Source organism: Anopheles merus, unplaced genomic scaffold (assembly GCF_017562075.2).
Source record: "Anopheles merus strain MAF unplaced genomic scaffold, AmerM5.1 LNR4000075, whole genome shotgun sequence".
Classification (NCBI taxonomy): domain Eukaryota; kingdom Metazoa; phylum Arthropoda; class Insecta; order Diptera; family Culicidae; genus Anopheles; species Anopheles merus.
Window position 1 is genome coordinate 81,225 of NW_024427655.1, and position 21,557 is coordinate 102,781.

General features: G+C 48.1%; 3 protein-coding genes and 1 pseudogene across 3 annotated transcripts; 3 read left to right on the forward strand and 1 right to left on the reverse strand.

Annotated features, from left to right (window-relative positions):
* The first annotated feature begins 158 nt into the window (after positions 1-158).
* On the forward strand, positions 159-3,920 carry LOC121601353 (ankyrin repeat and LEM domain-containing protein 2 homolog). The gene is made up of 3 exons (XM_041930169.1): positions 159-409; positions 493-672; positions 810-3,920. The coding sequence occupies exons 1-3, from the start codon at positions 364-366 to the stop codon at positions 3,479-3,481; spliced, it is 2,898 nt and encodes a 965-aa protein (XP_041786103.1). The 5' UTR covers positions 159-363; the 3' UTR covers positions 3,482-3,920.
* A 1,600-nt stretch (positions 3,921-5,520) lies between these two features.
* Positions 5,521-7,542, forward strand: LOC121601357 (trafficking protein particle complex subunit 12-like). The gene is made up of 3 exons (XM_041930174.1): positions 5,521-5,726; positions 5,807-6,785; positions 6,876-7,542. Exons 1-3 carry the CDS (start codon positions 5,639-5,641, stop codon positions 7,252-7,254), a joined length of 1,446 nt encoding a protein of 481 aa, XP_041786108.1. The 5' UTR covers positions 5,521-5,638; the 3' UTR covers positions 7,255-7,542.
* Positions 7,543-8,615: 1,073 nt separating this feature from the next.
* LOC121601352 (septin-2) lies at positions 8,616-16,121 on the forward strand. Its single transcript, XM_041930168.1, has 4 exons — positions 8,616-8,760; positions 13,994-14,251; positions 14,333-15,133; positions 15,207-16,121. Exons 1-4 carry the CDS (start codon positions 8,731-8,733, stop codon positions 15,369-15,371), a joined length of 1,254 nt encoding a protein of 417 aa, XP_041786102.1. The 5' UTR covers positions 8,616-8,730; the 3' UTR covers positions 15,372-16,121.
* Positions 16,122-20,121: 4,000 nt separating this feature from the next.
* LOC121601349 lies at positions 20,122-21,483 on the reverse strand (annotated as a pseudogene).
* Positions 21,484-21,557: the final 74 nt, after the last annotated feature.

A 21,557-nucleotide genomic window follows, 5' to 3' on the forward strand; every position in this document is an offset into this window, starting at 1 on the left:
TTATTTACATTCAACTTCGTTTCATTGGTGTAAAAGCTGTTTGCTCAATGAATAAAGTTAAAAAACGGCTTTCAACCGTTGATCGATGAAACGGCTACATCGAGGTCGTGTCTTTCGTCGACACAGTGTCGACACCATGCGTTTATGTGTGTATGTGTAAACAGCGCTTCATATGTGTCTATCCCGTCGCCGTGAGATCAACACAGACTGCACAATTCTTTCCATTTCCTGCTAAAAACTGCCACAAAAACCCCGCTAAACTGTGTCCCAAGACGGGTAGCGTGTAAGCTGTTCGTGTGTGTGTGTTTTTAACAGTGCACTGCGCCCGAAAGTCACACTCAGAGGGACGCCGCGGTCAGTGCGATGGAGTACTACGCCATTTTCATACCAAACAACACATCCAACTTTGGTAAGTATGCGCGCAGCCGACCGTTTGGTTTCAAAACCCCTAAAGGTCTGAAATGACTCTCCTCTCTGTGCTGGCCACCGTAGCCATCAAAAGCTTTTACAACGACAAGGCGGAGGCGCTTGCCGCCCTGAAGGTGCACAAAGATGCCCGGATGAAGTCGTTCCCGTCGAGCGAGGAGGCCGTCTACTTCTACCTGCACGGGCCCGCGGACGGCGGGGGGAGCACTGGAGGAGGCGGTGGAGCTGCTGCTGCTGCTAGCCTAGGTAAGAAGGATGAAGACACTATTTTTATGTGCGTTTAATTTCATCAAACTCACGGCGTTGAATTACAATTTTATTTATTTTTAATGTCCCCCACTCCTCTCGCCTGTCCCCTGTCACCATGTTTTCGCCTGTGACAGTGCCCCCCGGAAGCCCGATACCGCCGGCCGAACGGAAGGTACCGAAATCGCCCTTCATCGCACCGTCCAGCCAGAAGCTGGTCGCGTTTCGCAAGCTGATCGAAGCAAACAACGTCGAGGAGGTGCGGGCGACGATACAGCAAAACCCGCGCTACCTGATCAGCTCCGGCGACACGCCGACTATCCTGAAGGAAGGTCCCCGCTACAACGCACTGCACATTACCGCGATCGAGGGACGGGGCGAAATCTGCCGCCTCATACTGCAGACGATCGAGAGTGCCACGTACATCGAGCTGCTGCACGGGCAGCGCTCCGCCTCGACCGACGAGGTCACCGCCATCCTGCTCGACCTGTACCTGAACACGCCGGACAAGTGCCGGAACGAGACGCCACTGCACTTCGCGGCCAAGCTCGGGTGGGTGGAGGTGGTGCGCGAGCTGATCGCGTTCCCCCAGTGCCAGGTGAAGCCGAACGCGGACGGGCTGTACCCGCGCGACATCATCTGCAGCCGGGCGCGGCCGGCCAACAACACGCCCGAGGTGCGGGCCGCGATCGATGCGCTGCTGAGGGAGAACTTCTTCGTGCCGGTGATACGGGCGGAGGACAACACGCTGCCACCGGTCGTGGGGGAACCGTTCTCGCCGACCGAGCTGCCCAAGCTGGAAGGGGCGGGGCCCAGGGACAAGCTGGGCGCCCGGCGGGAGATAAAAGCGTACGCCGGCCCGATGGATCACGACAAGGCGCAGCGGTTCTGCAAGCGGTGGAAGACACCGCCGAGGCTGAAGGTGTTGGGGAGCGCCGCGGCGAAGGTGCAGAGCGACGGGAAGCTGTCGGAGCTGCGGCAATGCTCGACGCCGATCAAGGGTGGCACCGCGCGCCGGCTGCTCTTTGCCAACCGCTCGTTCGATGGAAGGCTGGAAGAGGTAACGGCAACCGGAATGGATGGTGAGCAGGTGGAGGAGGAGGAGGAGGAAGAGGAGGAGGAGGAGCAGCGCAACAACAATAACCATAGCCTGGTGGAAGCGAGCCTGGACGAAAGTTTGGTGCAGCCGGTGGAGAAGCTCCTGCCGGACGATAACGGCAATCACCTGCGCCTGTCGGTCCCGTACACCCCGAACCGGCTGTTCTTCTCCTACCGCACCAACCACCTCGCCAACGCCAGCTTCGACACGAACGGCTCGTACTGCGACAGCGAGCCGGACGAGGGCAACTTTAGCTACGTGTGCGAGGAAACGCAAACCCTGTACGGGAAGGCGAACGTGACGGAGTCGCCCTCGTTCAAGGAGCGCTCGATACGGCTGGCCGATCCGGCCAAGGGTCTGGAAACGGTGGGCCGCATGCTGGCGGAAAAGGAGCAGGTCGGCTGGAAGGAGCACTGGAGCTTTCTGGGCACGTTCTGCAACATGGCGGAGGAGGCGGGCCTGACGCTGCTGGACCGCTATCTGGCGCAGCGCAAGCAGCAGCTGGAAGGCGCCAGCCGGCAGCCAGAGCCCATCGTCCCGCCCGCTGACACCGGGGAGGAAGTGCCGGCGGTGCAGCGAGGCGATGCGGGAGACCGTTCCTTTAGCGACGAGCTGAACATGATCTGCGAATCGACGGAAAAGATGACGCTCAATATGGCGGGCGATGGGGAGCTGCACCGGACCGCCGTCTCGAACCCGTACCGCTGTCTGCTCAACTCGCTGCACGTGTTCGGCACCCGGCTGGTGAACAACGTGGCCAAAGCGACCGCCAAACCCGGCGACTGCACTGCCGCCGAAATGTTCCAGGGCGAGATACGCAAGGTGGAAAAGCTGCTGGAAAACTATCGCAACGATGGGGCCTTCCGAGTGGTCGACTTTTCCAAAGTGCACTCCCTGTTCGCCTACCTGATCGTGGCGAACGTCGCGCACAACCGTACGGGTGAGGAGCTGGCCAGCATATGGCGTCCACTGGTGCAAACGAACGGGTCGCTGCACGACGCAGCCAAATGTGTCGGCACGTTCTTGGAACAGTATTCTAGCCTTGCTGCAACAATAACGCCCCTCGACTTTGCCGACCAATCGGGATGGAGCGAGAACGAACACATCGCACCGTGCGGGTGTCGTACCGGTGCGACCACCATCCACGCCGGCACCGGCGGCGCTCCGGGCATAATGGAGCGAATGAACAAACGGCGCGAAAAGCGTGCGATTCGGACCACTCCGGCGTCGGAACCGGTACCAGCGCCGGTTGTGGTCGACTTCCACACGTACCGTAGCGGTGGCGGGAAGGAGCCGCTCCAGCTGAATGGGTCGAAGGACGAGGAAGAGCTGTACTACAGCTGCAGCGATTCCGAGAACGAGCAGGAAGAGGATGCGTTCTTTACGCCACCGTCAAGCCCGAAAGCGCTGCGCAAGGATCGCAACGGCAACAACAGCAGCGGCCACCACGAGACGACGGATGGTTTACTGAACGGGGCGATACACGCCGACGAAGGAGCACTACTGAACGGATCGATGGATACGAGCCCGGTGGTGGAGGAGCGGCAGGAGCAACAGCAGAAGGCAAGCTATACCGCATTCATTTCCGAAACGATGCCAACCAAGCAGGACTTTGACGTGTGGAACGTGCTGAAAATGGTCGAGATCGATCCGCAGGCGCATCCGCACGTGCACGCCTGGAAGTGTGCGATGGTGGAGTACGGTTCCTAGGGGCGCGCGATTATCTTGCGGGATTGTGTCTCGAACGATTGTGTCTCGAATCTCGAATAAAACAGGTAGCGAACAGCTGGTTTGGAAAATTGTCAGACGAAAGCATGAAATGCTTAAAAGAGAGGATAAAAAAAGGATTAATGTTTGTTATTGGCAGTTGGTGGGCTTTGGTTTTGTATTGCGTGGAGTGTCTACAAAGGACACATGGAGGGATAACCTACGAACTGTAACAATATAATTGTCATGCTGGCGCACGTCATGTTTTTCATGTAGAGGAGTTGTTGTTTTTTTACAAAATGTTTTTATGCGATCAAGTTTATTTTTATTGAAAGGATTGAAGGAGCTTTTTTCGTTCGAGGTTCTGAGCAGGGCAGGAAACAATCAGCACGCACATGACTGTACTCAATTAAAATTAAAGTAAATTATTAAGACTACCTCATACTCGTCTTTTATTTCGGGTGATTCCACACAATTTAATGAATATTTTGTCCATGTGACCGTAGACATAGAAAGATATTATGGAATAGATCGCTTGGGGTCTTACGATTCTTATTCGCTGCATGCCTTTTCATCCGTTTTTGTCGTTAATCTGCATTTCAAGGCGCTGGTCCCGTGGTACAATCGTCAACTCGAACGACTCAACAACAACATACCCGTCATGGGTTCAAGCCTAGAATGGACCGCCCCCCCTGTAGCAAGGACTGACCTAACCGGCTTGCGTGCGTGGTAATGAATCAAGTCTCGAAAGCCTGTATAGGACGCCATGTCCGTGGAGGTTACGCCCTACGGAGAATCCAAATCCAAATAGAAGAAGCATTCCAAGGCCTTACTCCATTCATTGGTAGTAGTCAGCAGTTAGAGAGTCCTGTCTTCTTCTTCTTCTTTGGCACAACAACCGCTGTCGGTCAAGGCCTGCCTGTACCCACTAGTGAAGTGAGCATTGGCTTTCAGTGACTTATTGTTACCATAGCAGGATAGTCAATCCTACGTATGGGGGCACAGTCTATTCGGGACTTGAACCCATGACGGGCATGTTGTTACGTCGTACGAGTTGACGACTGTACCCCCAGACCGGCCCAGAGTCCTGTCTAGTGATGGGTAAATTTTAAGTTTTCATCAGAATCGATTCCAGCTAGCTCCGAAGTTGTCTAGAAACGATTCCGGAATCTACTAGGTCCGGAATCCATTCCGGAATCGAGCTCCGGAATTGATTCCAGAATTGGCTCCAAAATCGGCTCTGGAATCAGAATCGGTTCCGAAATCAGAATTGGCTCCCAAATCAGAGTTGGCTTCGAAATAGGAGTCGGTGTCGGCTTCCCCATTGGAATAGGCGTTTCGGTCGGATGATGCTACGTATTGATATCCGCAAAGAATACAAATTTATTTGTGAACGATCCATTCTCATGGAGATTCCCGGACTGATTTCGTCTCTGAAACTTCTTCAATTCAATTCAAGAAATGATTCTCATTTGTAGTCAATTCTGTAGTTCTCAATTCTGGAGTCAATTCCGATTTCGTTTCCGGAACTAATTGCGATTTTCATGTCGATTCTGGTTCCAGGGCCAATTCCGATTAACGAATTGATTCCGGATTCGGTGTGGAATCCGGAATCGGCGCTGGAATCAACTCCGGTATTGGCTCCGGTACCGGAATCATTTCTGACATTAGAATCGGCTCCGGAATTGATTCCGAACACGAAATCGGAATCGAGTAGGTCCAATTCCGCGCTTTCACCCCATAGCCCAGTCCGTATCATCAGCGTAGGCCAAGGTTTGGGAGATACCTCCCCGAAAGTTCGGTGACTTTCATAAACGGAGCAAAGTTTGTTGGAGCTCGTGAACAGACAAATAGGAAAGGAGTATCCTTGGAACCATGTCAGCACATCGCACTTAATTGTAACAGGACCACTGATCATGTGGAGCATGAAAAGAAAAGAAAATAAGAATGTAAAAACGGTTAATTTGAAATTTGTACGAAAATGGCGCTTTGTTTACCTGTTTTTTCTTCTCTCGAACGAAACGTCAAAAGCAGCCCAGCTGTGGAACAGAAACCAAAACAAAAAGGGGCTGATTAATCAGCTGAATGGTTTCCTCGTTTCGTTGCTGATTTGGCTGCTAGAGTGGTTGAAAAAGTTCCTTCCTATTCCTTTTCCCGAAAATGGCGAGCGGTGGTGTGGAACCCAATATAAGCAAATATTTCGCCAATGATCCACCGAGCTGTTTCGATAGTTTGACCGCCGGCGAAGGTACGTACCTGAGAAAACAGCACAATAACGAGACTGAGCGCTACTATATGTGTTTCTACTTCTTTCTACTTCTGTTGCAGAAGGTCTCTCGCAGGGAGCAATGGCGGAAGCGTACCTGTCCTACGACTACCTCGCCAGCAGCTCGATGGACCTGCAATCCCAACCCAACATTCCGGACGGCGTGCGCGATCTGTGGCAGCCGCCCAGACGGACGGCACCGGGCGGCCTGCCACCCGCCAACCTAACCATGCCCGGCGTAAGCGTGGCGACCGATCTGACCGATCCGGTGCAGGACGCGGTCGGGTTGCTGGTCGACGCGAGCGAGGCGCAGCAGCGCAAGCTGCTCCTCCCGGACAACGTAACGCAGGACGAGCGGGGATTGCGCGAGCTGATAGAGAACGGGTGCTTCCGGTCGGCGGTGAACCTGACCGCCCGGTTGCTCACGATCAAGCAGCAGGGTTTCGGGCACGCGGGGCATCCGGTGAAGCACAGTCCCAACTCGCTGCAGCTCTGGTTCACCCGGCTGGCGCTGCTGGTAAAGCTCGGCCAGTACGAGATAGCGCGCGTCGAGGCGGAACCGTTCGGTGCACTCAGCAATCCGGACGTGTTTTACGAGTTCTACCATCCGGACATGCACGCGGACAGGAAGGGCTCGATGGCACCGTTCTCCTTCCGGCTGCTGCTTGCCGAGCTGCCCGTCTATCTCGGTGCGCCACGTGTCGCGCTCGATCGGCTGACCGATCTGTTGGCGGTGGTGCATCAAATCCGCTGCTACTTCGAGCGAACTGCCGGCCTGCCGAACGGTGCCGTGCCCCATGCGCAGGAAGCGTTCGGCTTTTGGACCGCGCGCGAAACGCGCGTCCTGCATTCCATCGTGAACTGTGCGCTGGCGGTGAAAGATTTCGGGCTGGTCGAGCAGCTCATGGAACGGCTGGCCGGGGCAGCGGCCAACCCGCAGAAGCGCATACTCCTGTCTGCCTGGGGCCGGATGCGGCTGCAGTGTGGCGATATGGCGGGTGCGGAGAAAAAGTTTGCCGAAGCTCGAAGGCTCAAAGAGGAGTAAGCCGTTTTCCTTTTCGAAATTCGTCTTGCGCGCTATCGTACGCAACTCTCACACAAGTGCTTTCGATTTTTTTTTATTTGTCACAGGAAAGCCTCCGAGGTGCCGGATCTGATCGACCGGGGGCTGCTGGCCGTCGCCCAGAACGATTTCCAGAGCGCATTTGAGCTGTTCCAGAAGGCGTCGGCGGCCGCGCCCTCCAACACGATGCTGTACAACAACATGGGCGTGTGTTTGCTGTACTCGGGCAAGCTGAAGGAGGCGATCAAGCTGTACGAGGGCGCAATCGAGCGTAACACCAAGGCTTGTCTGAACGAGTCGCTGCTCGTGAACCTGTCCACGCTGTACGAGCTGGAGTCGAACCATGCGAAGGAGAAGAAGATTAAGCTGCTGAAGCTGGTCAATCGGCACCGGGCCGACCTTACGGTCGGGCTGGACGTTTGTCTCAAGCTGCAGACGACTGTGTAGGCGGGCGGCAAGGGCTAAGTGATGCAGAGGATAAAGACAATTATATTTATGCTTTGTAGGCAGCCGTAGTGACGCAATATAGAACTGTTTTTTTAGGTTTAAATATTAATTTTAAAAGGCTTCAAAAGGTATTTGGTTCGTAAGTAGACAAGGTAGAAATCCAGCTAATGCAATTAAGATTGATCATGTGAAAGGAATGGAAAGGAAGAGAAAAAAAACATCTGTGCTTATAAAGTATTCATAATAAAGAAAAAGGACTAAAAATAAGAAAGCCAACGCTCTCGAGTGAAGCGAAAGATAACTCCTTCTCGGCAATCGAAGACTCTGCTCGTTACATATGGCGGGGCATGCCGCTTCGAACATTTTCCATAAATGTCGGAATTAATTGGCCCAGATGGTTCTCCTACATTTTGGAGCAAAGGAGTGGCCTTCCCAGGGTTTTTGAGCATTGGTGCGTAGTAGTTATAGGTAAAGTTCGCAAAACTTCTGAGTCGACTCCGACCCGACTCCGATAATATCGGAACCGACTTCGGATGGTAGGATCGCCCAGCATTATTCGGAGTCATTCGGAAGACTGGAAGACTCCGGACGACTCTGGACGACTCCGACTCTGGGCAGAGCTAGTGCTTCCGAGCATTAATTCAGTAGCCGATTCCGGAGCCGATTCCGAAGTCGGCTTGTGAATCAATTCTGGGATCGAAATCAGCTCCAGAATTGGAATCGAGCATGAAATCGCAATTTGCTCCGGAATGAGAATCAGTTCTTGAATTGAAGTAAGAAGTTTCAGAAGCGAAATCAGTCCGGCAATTCCGATTTCGGAACCAATTCCGGTGCCGATTCCGAAGTCAAGTCCGGAAACTGATTCCGGACCTACTATACGGAATCGATTCCAGAAAACTTCGGAGCTAGTCGGAATCGATTCCGACACAAATTTATTTTTTTCCCATCACTACGTGGAAACTACACTCAAGGTATTTTTTTATTGCAAACGAGAAAAATTGCAAATTATATAAAAAATAAGTTTACCTTCTTTTTTAATATATTCATATTTATATATATTTTTTAAAGTAGTTTTTTTATCACCAAAATGTCCCATTCAAATGACGAATCGCGTGACCGCAAGTATGAACCACTGTTTCTCCAGTTTGTATTTTGTCGCTGCCAAAAGCAATTTCGTTTTTTGAGTGCGTTTGCTAAAAAGTGTTTTAAAATGTGTGGGAAATTGAGCCTCAAGACAGGCGCAGTGTTAAACTAAGTGGCAAATGAAATTTACCGAAAAAAATAACGGCCACAGTGTTGCTTCCAAACTCCAGTCAAACGGCAGGAGCCATCCCCTCCCCTGCGCGGCGTTTGACATCAAACGTCAGTTCTGGAGTAGGGGGAGAGGGCAGCAGCAGCAGCGCAAGGAAGAAGTTTAGCTCGAACCGAACGCATCAAACAACAGCTTATTTCATCTCAACAATCCCTGGAATCACCATGGCGGCCGCGGACGTTGCAGTGATGAAGGTAAATTTCGTGACCGGGGACAATGCTACCCCCTTATTGTCTATTGTTTCACAACTGCGTGCGTGTGTGTGTGTGTGTGTGTGTGTGTTTGTGAGCTAAAAAGTGTGAACCCAACAGTGCTTCTCGGCAGGGTGGTCGCCCTGGAAAGGGTGCGTCCTCCAGTGGCAGCAGCAGTGCACTGATTCATCAGCATAAATCATAACAATCGTACCAGAGGCCGGAAGTCGGCACAAAAAAATAGTGTTCGTGAGAATATGTGTGAAACCGTTGCGAGGGATAGCGGAGCGGACCGTGGGGTGGCACGTTCGGTCTGGTGTGGTACATGTCCAGAAAGAGCCCCCTAGGGGAAGAATAAACAAGACTGTTTTTTTTTTGTTTTTCCATGAGTGCATGTGTGTGGGGCGGTGGTGCGGATGTATTGGTGTTGTGCGTGAATATATGCCGTGTGGGCCAAGAGCTGCATAAGAATAATAAACTTTGTTGCAGCAAAGTGTGCACTATAAAGTAAAAGAAGTTTTCCGAAGTAAGAAAACAAAAAAAAACGGAACAACCTGAAGGAACATATTTAATGGAATTTAGGATGGCTCACATACAAAGAGAGCCTTTGAGGGAGTTATTGAGCTACTTATAAATCTGAGGAGATTTTCACCCTCACTAACGGAGACACAAAAGTAATGCCAAAATCCCCCAACCTGAATCTTGCCGGAAGCGTGAGTCTTGCGACAAACACGCACCAACACATACACACAGGCACATGCCACAGTACAAACGGAGCAGAACGCAGCGCAGCCAGGCATCGAAGCGCATCCAAGAATGCTGTGGTGGACTGTGCAATATGAAACGAATGCGTTGTTTATGCGTCACCCGGCATTCGATTGTGCGAAGGAAGGAACGAGGAGGTCGTCGGTCGTCGGTCGCCGGGCGGCTGCTATCTGGGGAACTGGCGCGTCCTTCGCGTTTTACTGCCTGTGCACTTGGGAAGGTTTCAGCTAGCGATGTGCTCTTTGGAGCGCACCCACGACTCCGATCCAACTCCAGCTATTCTGAAGTCCGATTCCGACTCCGGCCAAATCCGAACCTCTAGCTCTGCGCGGAATTGGAGTCGTCCAGAGTTGTCCAGAGTCGTCTGGAGTCGCCTGGAGTTGTTTGAAGTCCGAGTCGTCCGGAAAAATCAAAAGTCATAGGAAAACAAAAGAAACAGAAAAGGAGAATGGACCCTGAATCTTCCTCCTTAAAAACAGATTTTTAAAACTCTGATTATGGCTCCGTATGACGGAAAACATAGGAGAATATATCCCATCAAACCTAATAAGAAGTTCCAGGCCCTACCCAAACAAAGCTGCGGCGCATTCTTTTACACCTACATTTACCCTCCCCCTGTAACACCGCACTGCGAACAATCAGGAAAATGTGTAGGGAAATTACTATCGCCCATGGAAATGGCCCGTATCGAAGAGGGGTTCGCTGTGGTGGAAGGAGTACCGCCACCGCCATAACAGACTCGTTACCGCACACAGCTCACAGTTAGCGTACGGATTCGGCACACACTTTCTAATTCCGGGTGGAGCCGTTTGGCCCGCTCTCGAGGGTCTGGCCGCTGGCCGTTACACGACTCAACATAGGAAGAGGCTTTTCTTTGAAGAGAGAGAGAGGGAGAAAAAAAAGATAAATAAGCAATCCAATGCTGCGCGTTCATATGCTGGCGTACGTACGCAACGGCAGCGCGTGTTGTTGCTGGGAAAAACGCATAAACAGCAGTCGGAATTGAATGCGAACGGGCAATGGAAATCGATCCGGCGGGTTTTGCTCTTTACGCCTTTACGGTGGAAACGATCGATACCTGGAAGTGATCCAGTACAGGCAATTTTTAACGTTGAAGTGTGATTAATGCGTCGATGCCGCCGTCGGCTGAGGCGGCTTTTCAAATGACGCATTAATTTGTTCAGTGGATTCAGCTGGACAAGGGCATCTTTTACGGGCTTTAGTGTGTGTTTTTGGGCGGAAAAGTTTGACTCAACATTTTTCACGAACACTTTGGCGTAGCTATAAATGATTTTTTTGTAATCTGAGGAAGAACCTTAATGTCGTTAATCAGAATATCTATCAGGATCGTTTGTATTACATGCTATTTTTAAAATTGTCAAAACTTCCTAAACTTAACGGGCAACTTTGCCTGCTAATATGTGATAGTAATTTTTATCAAAATCAATCAAGTAGTAATGGAAAGTAAAAAAAGGCCCGCAACATGCTATCCGGCCCCAATTTTGAACCATTCATGTTGATTGATCGGTTCCCTTTAATCAAAAAACCCCGTCGATCGATTGGTAGAAAATGCTTTGCTTTTTAGGGCCATTAGGGACAACGATTTCACTGCCAAAAGCCAAAATTGATCAGAAATGCTTTCTCCCGGCAAGCGACAAACAGAAAACGCTCAGCGGTTAAACTTTTTCAAATCAAACCAATTGTCTGGCGGGTAAAGTAGGTGACATCGGAAGAACAACAATGTCAAGCGTCTAGAATAGGCAATAGGGCCACCCCTATCCCGAAACGGGTCGGTCCACTTTCTCACCCGTCGAAAGGGGAGAAAGTGCTCCAGCCAGTACTTGTAACGTTTTGGGTAGGCATTGAATTCTATTACGGTGCAACAAACCTGCAACCAAACTCCCCGGCTGGCTGCATGAGTAATGAGGCCTTGAAAAACTTTGTCTCGCGCCATCACTCAACAACCCCCGCGGCGGATTGGACAATAAATAAATTAACCGATTGTTAGAAAATAGGTGGCCATATCTCTTTCCCCTCGCGCGAACTGCGCGGGAGGTCAACTTTCCGGAATTGCCCCACATTTTAAACGGTTGAGCTGGTGTTTGCTGTTGCTTTACTGTTCGATAAAACGCATCTGCGCACGCGGGTGCTTTTCTCGATCGTTTCCTTATCGTTTTACAATCCTGCCTCTTGCCAAGCGGGGTGATGAAATATATTGACCGGTAGAGGGATGGCACCATGTGGCGTAAAAACATAAAACACTCGACCACACATTCTCTTTGGACTGCTTCGTTAGGAGTGTGGCCAAAAAAAAAAAAAAAACTCACTATTTCATTTCAGTCACGGAAATTAACAAATCACGTACTCTACTACAACACACTCTTTCCAGCCTTTGTGTTGTGTTCACAGTTCGCTAAGACAGTGGCGGGCGCGTTTCGTTTGGAGGCATCCTCCTCCTCACCGGGGGTGGGTGGTTTATGGGTGACCCGATTGTCTAGCTTCCCGGCCACACGGATCGATGACGACCGTCGCCCTGACCCAAACGCAGCGTTGTGGATTGTTGTTTGGAGTACATTAATTTTCATTTATCATTTGCCGCTTGGCGAAGAAAATTGGGCGCCGAGTCGCATGAAATATTGATGGGTGACGAGGGATGGCATCGTCTTGCTGCTTGTTGTATTGCTGTGTGGCGCTTCTTTTGCAGCATTCATTGGATGCACTGCGGGGCCAAGTGTAGCGAAGCGTTACTCTTCTCTTCGTCCACTTTGTGCGGATGAAACTGAAACCTTCGTGGCTGGTAGTGGTGGGGGATGATGGCAAGATGTTCAAGGCGTATGGTTAATTTAATCTCCGTAACATCGTTTCGTTTCTCGCCAAATGGCCAAACCGTGACGTACGGTTAATGTTTTGCTTGTTTTGCTCGGTTCGTCTGTGATGCGATTGCAAAATGGGCTTGTTGAGGTTGAGGAAAAGCAAGGCGATGATGAAATGGATGATCCACTATCATGATGATGCGATGTATGCAGGTTTTTAAAAAATGAAATCCAATCAGGAAACTGCATTCCTTCGCACAGTGAAAGGATTATACAATTGATCTGACAGTAAAGTGTGGATAGCATGGGATGTTACATACGTCTGCTTAATCTTTGCGTTATCGTGTAGAGGTATGGAATTTAATTTGAAATGCTCGTTGCTCCTATTGTGTGACACAGGGGGCAGCGATAAGAGCAGCCTTCTTCGCATTCTTATGGCACGGTAACGATCTGTTGAAGCCAAGACATTTTTGGTGCAATGATCTACACGATCATGCCGGTCTATACAGACCTTCGAGACTTATGGATAGTATCACGCAGCCGGACATTCAGTATTTGCTACGCGGTACGGTCCATATGAGGCTTGACGGACAGGTTGTTAAGTTGATATAGACTTAATCATGGCATGGATAGTTAAGTCCTTCGGGACAGTCCAGATGATGACTACGTGCAATCAATATCGATGGAAAATGTCCTGTACCAATTTACAGCGATTCTATTGATGATCTATTGATTAACACAATTAGGCACCAAGTCATGTTCATCTGTGAAATATTGGTTGAAATCGTAGATTCTGGTTTGGGTTCGTTACAGGGTGTTCCGAGTCAATTTCCGCTTTTCTACATTTCTACATACAACATTTTTCATTGCTTGCTAGTTGTTTTTCAACAGCTGTCAAATGTAGTATTTGCTTCTCAATAATGTTTCAGTTCTTCTAAATAATTTTCAACACGTCTCATTCTGGATTGAGTTGAACAGTTCTTTGTGATGTGTTGAATGGAAATCATGTGTAAGAATGGAAATTTTATTATGATGCAAATCGACCATTTGAAAGCTGTGGAAAAACTTCTTGAAGGCGATGAATAATGATGTACACATCCGAAAGTGACCTGGAAAACCATGTATGCTTTTCGAGGTCTAATTTACAAAACATCCTTCTCCAACTTCAACTTTAAGATAAGAAGTTTTTACGTTGGGATCTGCTAACCTAAACGATTTTGAAGTTTACTAATTGAAAAATAAAGAATAGGACACTATTGAATTTACTGGGGCCTCTGATTGCCTTCAACTCCTTCGCTAGGTCTGTCCACTTTCATATCTTTTGGATCGATACATGCATGATGGCGGTAAACCTTAACTTAAACCTCGCTTTCAAAGATGAGATAGACAAATTGACGTTGTGTTGTGGGCATGATCACTTTGAGACTAAGTTACAGTAAAGTTAGTTAATTTGAGTCATGTTGATAAGAATGAAGAAGGGTGTTTGTTTGTAGTTTGGAATTAGATTGATCTATTATTGTGTGTTCTAAATCTACATCGATTTGAATATTTCTGCTGATATTATTTTTTATAAGTGTAATAAGTGTAGTGCCAATGTCTCCCATCAGCACTTTAAAGAGAGAACATCATTTGACATTACTTGCTTGCTTCCATTCTAGAACGATCTTACTCGTACACTGAAGCAATCGGGACACGTCGGATTCGACAGCCTGCCCGACCAGCTGGTCAGCAAGAGCGTCCAGAATGGGTTCGTGTTTAACATCATGTGCATCGGCGAGACGGGCCTGGGCAAATCGACGCTGATGGACTCGCTGTTCAACACGAATTTTGAATCGCAACCCAGTCCTCACACGCTCCCCTGCGTGAAGCTGAAGGCCCACACGTACGAGCTGCAGGAGAGCATGGTTCGGCTGAAGGTGAGAATCGAGCGAGAACTGTAGAAATGGATGTAAGTAAAAGTTGTGTGTCTTTTTCCCCTTTTTTCTTCCCCTCTCCAGCTGACGATCTGCGACACGGTTGGTTACGGCGACCAGATCAATAAGGACGATTCCTTCAAGTCGGTAGTCGACTATATTGATCAGCAGTTCGAGGCGTACCTGCAGGAGGAGCTCAAGATCAAGCGCTCCCTGTCGACGTACCACGACAGCCGCACGCACATCTGTCTGTACTTCATCTGCCCGACCGGCCATGGGCTGAAGTCGCTCGATCTGGTCTGCATGAAGATGCTCGACTCGAAGGTGAACATAATACCGATCATCGCCAAGGCGGACACGATCTCGAAGACGGAGCTGGCCAAGTTTAAGGCGAAGATTAACGAGGAGTTGCGCGCGAACGGCGTCCAGATCTACCAGTTCCCGACCGACGACGAATCGGTGGCGGAGGTGAACACCACCATGAACTCGCACATCCCGTTTGCCGTCGTGGGCAGTACGGACTTTGTGCGCGTCGGCAACAAGACGGTGCGGGCCCGCCAGTACCCATGGGGTACGGTGCAGGTGGAGAACGAGGCGCACTGCGACTTTGTGAAGCTGCGCGAAATGCTTATCCGCACCAACATGGAGGATATGCGCGAGAAGACGCACACGCGCCACTACGAGCTGTACCGGCAGAAGCGGTTGGAGGAGATGGGCTTCACCGATGTGGACAGCGATAACAAGCCGGTCTCGTTCCAGCAAACGTTCGAGGCGAAGCGTAGCAACCATTTGGCCGAGCTGCAGGCGAAGGAGGACGAGGTGCGTCAGATGTTTGTGGTGCGCGTCAAGGAGAAGGAGGCGGAGTTGAAGGAGAGCGAAAAGGAGGTACGTTGGTGTTTTAATGGCGGTTGGTCTTTGTTTGTGATAGATAATTAATTTCATTTCCTTTCCTTCCTAGCTCCATGCCAAATTCGACAAGCTGAAGAAGGACCATGCCGAGGAGAAGCGCAAGCTGGAGGAGTCGCGCAAAAAGCTCGAGGAAGAGTTCGTCGAGTTTAACCGGCGCAAGTCGCAGATGACGGCACACCACACGCTGACGCTGGGCAAGAGCAAAAAGAAATGAACGAGCTAAAGAGGGGCGCTTCTGGTGGTGGTTGTGGGGAGAGCGCCTTCCAGTGAATTTCCCTTTTTTTTGCCGTTGATTCTCATTGCGTGTGCTTTTGCTCTATTATCTCTCTATGGTTGCAGCACTGAAAAGGCTTGCTTTCAACAATCCCGAGGAAGAGTTTTTTTGTTTCTATAATGAAAAAAGCGCGATTTTTATTCACTTTTTCACCATCTTTCCCATGTGTATTAACTTCAGATAATATTTTTTAGGCTTGAAAGTATTTTGTAAATTTAACTGATTTCATTAAACCCGTTTTCGTTACAACCGAAGCAGTAGACAAGCTTTTGCTTAGGAAAGTAAGGGAAACTATCGAACCAAAACAAAGAAGAAACCGAAACAAAACGTGCAAAGTTTTTACTAGCAACAATACAACAAAACGAAGCAAAACAAAAGTATAATGTTAAGAACATTGAACATGTAAAATCTTCAGAAAGGAAATCGTTTTAAACTGAACAAGGAGCAGAGAACGCATAGCCAAAACTAGTATTGCAGTAGGACGAGTGGAACGAAGGATAACAAATGGTAAGAAGATTTTCTTTTAGCAAAACGATTTAGGAAAACGATTTATTCTTGGCAAAGATGCTTCACGTACAAACTATGGCTTTCTCGTAGTAGCTGCACTGGTTAATAGATAGAGTTTTACCTGCTCAACCAAAAAAAAGAAGCAAAAAGGAGATTAACGAAGGAAGAACAAAATTCACCTAACAAAAAAAGTAGCGCGATATCAATTTTAGTTGAAGCAGAATGTTCCGACCGACGAAACTAGCCACAAGCCAGTCTCACGTTGAAAGTGAACGGTTACAGCACGGAAAATGCGATATAAACAGGGTGAGGATTAGGCAATCGACAATCATGTTTGTCCCCGCCTTTAACGTGTCTGCCGTTCGGTGAAACTGTGTCCAATTGTGCGTTCGTAATTATAAAAATGCTTGAAACAAAAGCCAAACCCGTTCCACGTTCTTTATCGGTTCGATCAAATGCAACCGTTTTAAATTGGTCTGCGTATCGCTTTATTTTAAAATCTATAGCACACTAAAAGCAAGCAAGAATTACAGAAAAAGTTAAGAGAAAAACATACAAGTGGAGCATACGAGAAAGAAGCGACCAAATTTTATTTACTTATGTTTGGTTTTGATTGACAATGCTTAACCGCAAAATTGCCGGCAGCGTTTTTATCCGGAGGCTACGTATCACAACCACGTCTGTCTCTGTGTGCCGCGTTTGCGTTGTGCAAAGCTCATCTCGATTAAATGTAATACTATACCGCCTAAAATACACACAAAGTCTGTATGACGATAGAAATAAGGAAAGCAGATGTCGTACGGTTTACATCTCTACTGCTGGAAGGAAAGAAAATACAACTGTTCCATTCGTTTTCCCCACCTGAAACACTTTCAAGTGACGCGCTTCCTAATTTAAATTGTTTTAGAGATGGGAACGTAAGTAATCAAAAGTAACGGAAAATAACTCGTTAATTTTCAATCAGTTACTAGTTACTGTAACTAGTTAAAAGTAGCTGATAGAAGGATTGAATTGCAGTGAACGGTTACAGGTAACTAGGAAAAGTTTTCGAGTAATTAATTATTTTTAACCAGTAATTATTCCTGGAAATTCAGATGAGTAATTAATTAAAAGTCGCCTAGACAACATAACTGGGTATAACAATTATATTTACTATTATAGAGACTAAAACTTAGGATATAGAAAATATTGAGAAAAACTAGTTATGATTGTATTAGATGTGGATGATATTGGAATAGGTAACACAAACTCAATTTTAAACTGAATTTTGAATCGCAAATTCGTTCTACATGTGAAGAAATAGGATTTAAAACTGATTCCAATTCCACTGATTGCAATCTACAAAATCTAAAACTAGACGAAACCGAAAAGAAAATAGCTTATAAAAACTACTCTACGAACGGGCATTATTTTTAGTGAACTTGAAAACAATAGTAACATGGACAAATGGTAGATGCCTTCACTATGAGTTATTCTACTGTATTTTTGTTACCCTCATGATTTTAAGAAAAATAACTTTATTTCTACCTGAAACTGCAAAATATTCCCATCTCTAGCCCAAGTAAGGTTGTTGCTCTGTTTGGGATCGAATTTGAAACTCACAATGTGTTACAATGTTTAAACTAAAACATGCGTTCTGCTGCGGTACGGTAGTGAAAGCTGTGCAATGATTTAAAAATAAGTTTCTTTATTTATCAAGGGTGGCATTAACAGTTACTCTCAATCCCTGATCGGTCACTACTTTATATGTTCAAATTTATCCTCTAATATTGTTTTGATTACCTTTAGAGATCCTCTTGAAGCCGTTTCAACATAAACTGCAAATCATCAACAGGCATGTGAACGTAGAATGTTTTAAAATGTAGACAAAGTAACCAGTGAATCTACCGACAACGGATTTCTGCCATCAATTCAATCCTGCAATAGCTTAATTTTCGATCAGTTTAAACGATTACCAAGTAGAGCATTGAACAGTGCATCTGGCTTATATCAATTGCCTTTAGCTGGTGACGTGCTAGGATTTTAAAATTCTTTTCCAACTAAACAATGTACAGCTTCGTAATAGGAGAAACATTATCGCAGGTAAGTCGTTGCATCATTCACTGCTAACGTTAGCCCATCTCCAGAGCAACAGAAGATTATCCTATTCAAATGATCGGTGTAGTGTTCTTAGAAATCCTAATTGTTAAATGAGCAGCTCATGTTCGTTACGGATTTGTTTACCAGTCGAATCGAATTTCATGCGCACTAGTTGTGGATGTGCCTCTAAAGCCAACACAATCGAGAACCGTAAATGTGGAACTGCATTGTGCAAGTCGAAACAAGGTTTCAATTGCACAGCCATGGTCCGGTGTTTGCCAGGTCTATGTTCCCGGTTTTCTGACATGAACGTCCCATTATTGTCGCAACCAAGCTCCCCATGCACCTGACGCCCTTTCACAACCGGTCATCCGCCGTCATTCAAGAAAGCTCTATCTCAGTCGTAGCCGTCCTAGTTCCTGCTTTCATTTATCCACCTACTAGCATCGAGGGAAAATTTGACGTGCATTGTGGAGTAAATGAATTGAATTGGAATAAATATGCAAAACGGTACTCCGGCTTCTGTGAATGCCACCCATAATGGGGACGAAAGGGCCCCATAATGAAACGGGGTAGCAGCTGACTAAACCGAGACACCAGTTGAATCACGATAATCGAACCCCCCCCCCCCCTTCTTCTGGTTCTGTTTTGTGTGTTGACCAACACGGGCAATTCTTCCCCGTAGAACCTCGGGCCTTAACAACAGGAATGTGAAGAAACTGAGTACCGGATTTCGGTAGTTTGAAACACACAGCATTTTCATCCCAAAGAAAACAACAACTTCTTGATAAAAACGAAGAGAGAAAACAGATGGGAGCAGCCCAGTGCATGTAAACTCAATCATCAACGAGTTGGAACCAGGTGACATCGGAAGTTCTGCAGGGTGGAGGAAAAGGTAAAATATTTATCAATCAATTTCATTCGAAACGATTCGGGTTCGTTCGTTCGGGTTCGATGGTTTGCTATACGTCCTCTCCTGCGTATGTGAGGCGAGATAAATGGGTCTAGAGAAAATACGTTGGAAAATCTTATTTTTGCCCCATAGAGAGTAAACTTAATTTGTTGTGGAAATGGATTTTTTTCTCCCATGCAGCTCTGCCTTTGCAGCATATGCTAAATACTGAACGGAGGGCTCACAACAGCGGAAAATAGTGGAAATGGGGAATGTGTTTCAATCTGCTTTTTAATGTTTTAAAATTTAGCTTTTCTAGAATTCCGGTTTTTTTGCTTTAAAAGTATTTTAAACATCCCATTCAGAATTGTTGGTTAGTCTTTCCAAGAAGCTGAAAATGAAATGCTTTTATTTTCAGGTAAATTCAAACCATTGCTGCATAGCATCGTTGCGAATTGAAACAACTATCGTTTTTAAACACAAAACTGTATGCTAGTTTTCCTGTAATATTTTTTTAACATGAACAGGGCTTATTAAATTATCTTTTTGCTATACAATTGGTACCAATTTGCTAAATGGATTTGAGTTTCAGAAGACTATGGGCTCCTTATTTCTAAGGAATCTGATTTAATTGCACCCATTTGATCGGCAATGGATTTGATTTCAACAAATTCCTGGAATTGCTCACGAATCCATAAAGGTCATGGAACTGATCCTGACCCATACAGGCTCTGGAATATATCCTGACCCCATGCTAATCCTTGAACACACATCGGCCTTTGAAACTAAGGTCTAGAACCCATACCGGTCCTGAAACTAATCCCGAGCTCATAACAGTACGGGAACAGATACTGATCCATGACGTCGGATCCCATAATGATCCTGAACCTCTCCGGTACTAACCCTGAGGACTCTTCTTGAACTCATATCGGTCCTGAAAGCCATATAGACTTTATACGGTACGGGCACTGATCGTAAAGGTGGGGATTATGGTTTCATATCGGTCTTGGAACAAATATTGACCCCATAGCGATCCTGAAACATATCATAGAGCAAAGAAGTTTTGTAAGACGATTTAAAATCAAACCTTTTTTTCAATGTTTGACGTAACAGACATCATATTATTAAATTGTTCAATGTAATTTATTCAATTGTACAGATATTGCACCTTGTTTTCACTTGATATTATGGAATGCCTGTAAAACATGTAAACTAAAAAACAGAAGAAACGACTGCATCACTCATTAATAGCCAGATGTCCGATGTACAATCGCCCCCGGGGTACCTAGAGTCACCGAAAGAGAAACAGTTTACTTTCACTTCAACTTCAAAAAAAATTCCCATCCCGCTGCTTACCGCATCTCGTGTGGCAACCCGGGACCGTACGGTTCGCCGCCAAAGTCCACCAGGAATTCTCGTTCAGCCTCATGCCACCGTTCTCGACGTCGATGTCCAGCTGCACGATCGTACCGCCGGCCGCCCCATCTCCGGATAGAACTGCTTGTCCCACGGCGAGAACAGGCTCGAAGACACGTACAGTCGGTGGCCGTCGAGCGATAGCTGTAGCATCTGCGGTCCACCGAACAGGGCGGCGCCCCTTCAAGAACACCGGTGCCGGTGCTTCCTTCAGCTCCGGATCGTTGAGGACGCGTCTCGGCGCGTCGTGCGCTGGTATCGCACCGCCCAGAAACACCTGCCCGGTAAGGCGTGGATTGGCCCGATCGCTGATGTCGTACTGCCGCACGTCACCGTGCGCCAGTTGCTAATACAGGTAGCGATCGTCCAGCGAGATCAGTATGTCCGTCATCATGCCGCCCATCATTTCGATCTCGCCGTTCTCGCCCTGCACCTTCTTCACCGGCACATCGATCACCTTCTCGGCGGGTGTACTCGTCCGAGCCGGGCTTCTGGTAGAAGCGGTACACGTTCGCATAGAACGCGCACCCAACGTAGCCCTGGTTTTCGCGCGTTGTGCAGGAAGCGTATCTCGAGCGGCGTTAGCCCATCGTCCCGAGGTCGATCGTTTGGAAACAGTTCGCGCTCCTGCCAGCGGTAAAGTTCAGCCGGCAGCCGTACTGCGTCCGATCGTCACAGTCCGTCGGGTGGTAGCCGCGGCGGAACAGCTTCGGGGGCGCCCCACTCCGACGCGACCATCACGTTAAAGTGCGGCTGATACCAGTAATCGTACCCGCAGAGTGCTTTCCGATCACCCCGGGACCAGGTGCCGACATCTCAAAGTTTTTGTCGAACTCGACAAAGTCACCTTCGCATTGCCGTCCGCATCGCCCATGACCGAGATCATGATGTTGCCGTTCGGCAGACAGTGCGTGGTGTGCGTGCGGTACAGTCCGCACCCTTCAGCACGTCGCCCTCGACACTTTGGCGAGCTTGGGTGCGCGAGGATCGGTCCCGGTATCGATCACGAAGATGCGGTCCGAGTTCAGGCAGTGCAGTACGAGCCGATCGCGCGTAGGCACTCCTTGCCGCCTGGGACAAAGTGACAGCTGGAGCAGGTGTTCCAGCCGCTGTGGGTAGCTCATTGTGCTTGCTATTAGTGTACGTACGGTGGATAACCTTTTTGGAAGGAGCGGAAGAAAGAGCGTTTAGGGGTTTCCCATAGACATTGATAGGTAGTTTCTCACTCACCT